Raw genomic sequence first — 3,293 nt, forward strand, 5'->3', positions numbered from 1 at the left:
CTGCAATTCAATGGAAAAATATGACCAGTAAAAAAGAAAATTTTTAATATATAAATTGCACTACTAAATTATTAATTTAACACGGGTTTAGATTCATTTAAAAAATTTTAATGGATAAGATTTGTTAATCCTTCATCTGAAATGATTAAATTTATTCATATTTAATAAAATATAAATTTATATATAAAATTATTTATTTTTAAGGATTAAATTTTTATTTAGTTCACGAGGTTTTGGATTGATGGTGAATGGGTGCGCTGTTAAAGCACTCGTTGTGATACGTCACAGGTTCAATCCCCGTCGATACTTAGGTTAGTCTAATAGATTAAAAAATACATATATATTAAACTCCTCCCTATTATTAATAGATTAAAAAATACATATATATTAAACTCCTCCCTATTATTAATTAACTGAGGTTGACAATTTCTTTTATACTAAACTGTAAAACTCCGAGCTATTATTAATGAATAACGCAACAACTGAAAGTGACAACTTTGAAATTGTGTAAATGTGTATACTTGAAATTGTCGTCATATTTTGAGTAGGACTTGCGCTGTATACGCTTAATTTGTACTCCATATTTTGAATAGGACTGGGCCTGCAATGGAGAGATTTTTATTCCGAATGAAGTTTAGTTTGGTGGCCATAAACCTGACCAGCATTTTCGCATTGCACGCACATGGCTCACACCGTCCCACGATCATCGCAATTCCATATCACGACCCTGCTCAATAAATTGTGACAGTGACTGATGTCGGTGGCGGAAAACCTTTATAAATTTAAGCCTCTCCGCTGTATTCTCTACGTAGACTACCCAGAGGTCTATCAAGTTATAGGGTTCGTCATGGCATTTCGATATGTTTCCGTGAATGTTATATTCGTTGCATTTGCATTTGCATTCATTCAATGCACCACTGCTCAGCTCAGCGCTACCTTTTATCAGAATACATGTCCGAATGTCACCAATATAGTGGGGCAGGTCATCCAGCAAGCCCTGCAAAATGATTCAAGGATTGCGGCCTCTCTCCTTCGTATGCATTTTCACGATTGCTTCGTTAATGTAAGTAGAAATATGTCTCTTTATTCACTAGATTTGTCCTTAATACATCATCTGTCTGTTTATTCAATAGATTTGTATTCAGTACAGAGATTTGTAATACTGATATTTCACTCACTCCTTGATTTTTAGGGCTGTGATGGATCTGTTCTGTTAGATGACACAGCAAATTTTACTGGCGAAAAGACGGCAGGTCCTAACAACAATTCGATCAGGGGTTTTGACGTTGTGGACAACATCAAGGCAGCAGTCGAGAGTGCATGCAACGCAACAGTTTCTTGTGCTGACATTCTTGCCATTGCTGCAGAGCGATCAGTCGTACTGGTCTGTAAATCTATCATAATTAATGACTTATAAGCTTGTGATACTGTGTTAGTATAATGATTAATCCAACATTAAACACAATATTATGAATATCCTTTATACCATTCTTCTAAGTTGAAATATATTCAATAGTATGACTGATCTATGAAGCCTGCTAACATGATAACTGTCTGCAACATGCTGCAGTCCGGTGGTCCATCGTGGAGTATACAGTTAGGAAGACGAGATAGCACCTCTGCAAACCCAACTCTTCCCAACACAGCCATTCCTGCACCAACAGACAATGTTTCCACAATTATAACAAAGTTCCAAAATGTGGGACTTTCTGTCACCGATGTAGTTGCTTTGTCAGGTATAGCAACACTCTTATCTGCAGATGCAAGCTCACATTCCTTTCCATGGCAAAATTTGTTAGTGCTGTTATTTTTCACATGCATTGGTAAAGGGTAGTTTCCAATCCAGCTAACTAGTTTGGGTTGTAATTTCACAATGTTTTTTTTTATAAATGTGTGAATATCCATGCAAGGAAATCAGGAACATGGAACATAAATTTAGAAATGAATTTAATTAGATTGTAGATTTTTAAAATATTCTAAAATTAGATTAACTGAACAACTTCAATCTCATCTAAAATATTCCCAAAATCTACCATGTGAATAAAAAGTGTTTTATCCTGCTGGATCCAGGTGGGCATACAATCGGGCAAGCTCGCTGCACACTTTTTGTCAACAGACTTTACAATTTCAGCGGAACAGGCAATCCAGATCCGACGCTGAATTCATCTTATCTATCCACCCTGCAAAGCACGTGCCCGCAGAATGGTAACGGGAACACCCTAACCTCACTTGATCCGGGCACTCCAAACACCTTTGACAACAACTACTATACAAATCTCCAAAACGAAATGGGGCTGTTCCAGTCAGATCAAGAACTGCTTAACACAACGGGAGCAGCCACCATTTCTATTGTGAATGACTACACCAGTAGTCAGGCCGATTTTTTCTCCAACTTCTCCAACTCGATGATTAACATGGGAAATATAAATCCTCTAACGGGAACAAGCGGAGAAATCCGTCTCAATTGCAGGAAGGTCAATGGGTAGCAAATCCCAGTATCGCTTTGTTTGGCTTTTATAACTAATCTGTGCAAAATATATCGCAGAATTAAGTCACGGTGATTGGGTTCGAATCTTGTAGCGTGGAATTGAAGTAGGACGACTTTTTGAAATGGGTTCTTTATTCATTTTACTTTCCAGTTTGGAATCGTTTTTATGACCGTCTTTATGTATATTTTATTTTTTCCACCCTATAAATATTGTAGGGAAGATTGTACCAGTTTTCAATTTGTACGTTACGTTCTGGGCGGATTGAATGTATATCGGTAGGAATTAATATTTAATTTATTTTTTTTATATTTATATTTTTAAATTTAAGTTTAAATTTATATCTTAAATTTTATAAGATTTTGGATTCTATTAATTTTTAGTTTTGGATAATGAATTTTTTTTACTCTAAAAAAAATTAATTATATTTATATAAAAGAATAACAGAGAAAAAATTATGGGTTATAAAGACTTGTAGCCAATAAATTATGGGTTATAAAGATTTGTAGCCAATAAACTATGAAGTGTAAATATAGCTTTTTTATATGTACTTTATTTTAATTATTAATTTTTATTTTTATTTTAATTTATTTTTTAAATTTGTTTTATTGTTATATTTATTTTTTTATGTAATTTGATCGAGTCAAAATATTTATACCATAGGACATTATAATATCTTTATTATATTAAATTCGACATAATAATTCATATGTAACATCCCTATGGTAATAACTTGGCGTAAATTATTCAGTTATGAAATAGTAATTCTTTTAAAAAAAGATTACGAATTAGTTTCAAAAACTAATT

General features: G+C 33.5%; 1 protein-coding gene across 1 annotated transcript; it reads left to right on the forward strand.

Moving 5' to 3' along the window:
- Nucleotides 1-797: 797 nt before the first annotated feature.
- LOC149151179 (peroxidase A2-like) lies at nucleotides 798-2,663 on the forward strand. The gene is made up of 4 exons (XM_089438923.1): nucleotides 798-1,063; nucleotides 1,193-1,384; nucleotides 1,571-1,736; nucleotides 2,071-2,663. The coding sequence occupies exons 1-4, from the start codon at nucleotides 848-850 to the stop codon at nucleotides 2,484-2,486; spliced, it is 990 nt and encodes a 329-aa protein (XP_089295049.1). The 5' UTR covers nucleotides 798-847; the 3' UTR covers nucleotides 2,487-2,663.
- The last annotated feature ends 630 nt before the right edge of the window (nucleotides 2,664-3,293 follow it).

This window comes from Pinus tabuliformis, chromosome 9, assembly GCF_031772625.1.
Source record: "Pinus tabuliformis cultivar Carrire ecotype Pingquan chromosome 9, CPIR1, whole genome shotgun sequence".
Taxonomy (NCBI): domain Eukaryota; kingdom Viridiplantae; phylum Streptophyta; class Pinopsida; order Pinales; family Pinaceae; genus Pinus; species Pinus tabuliformis.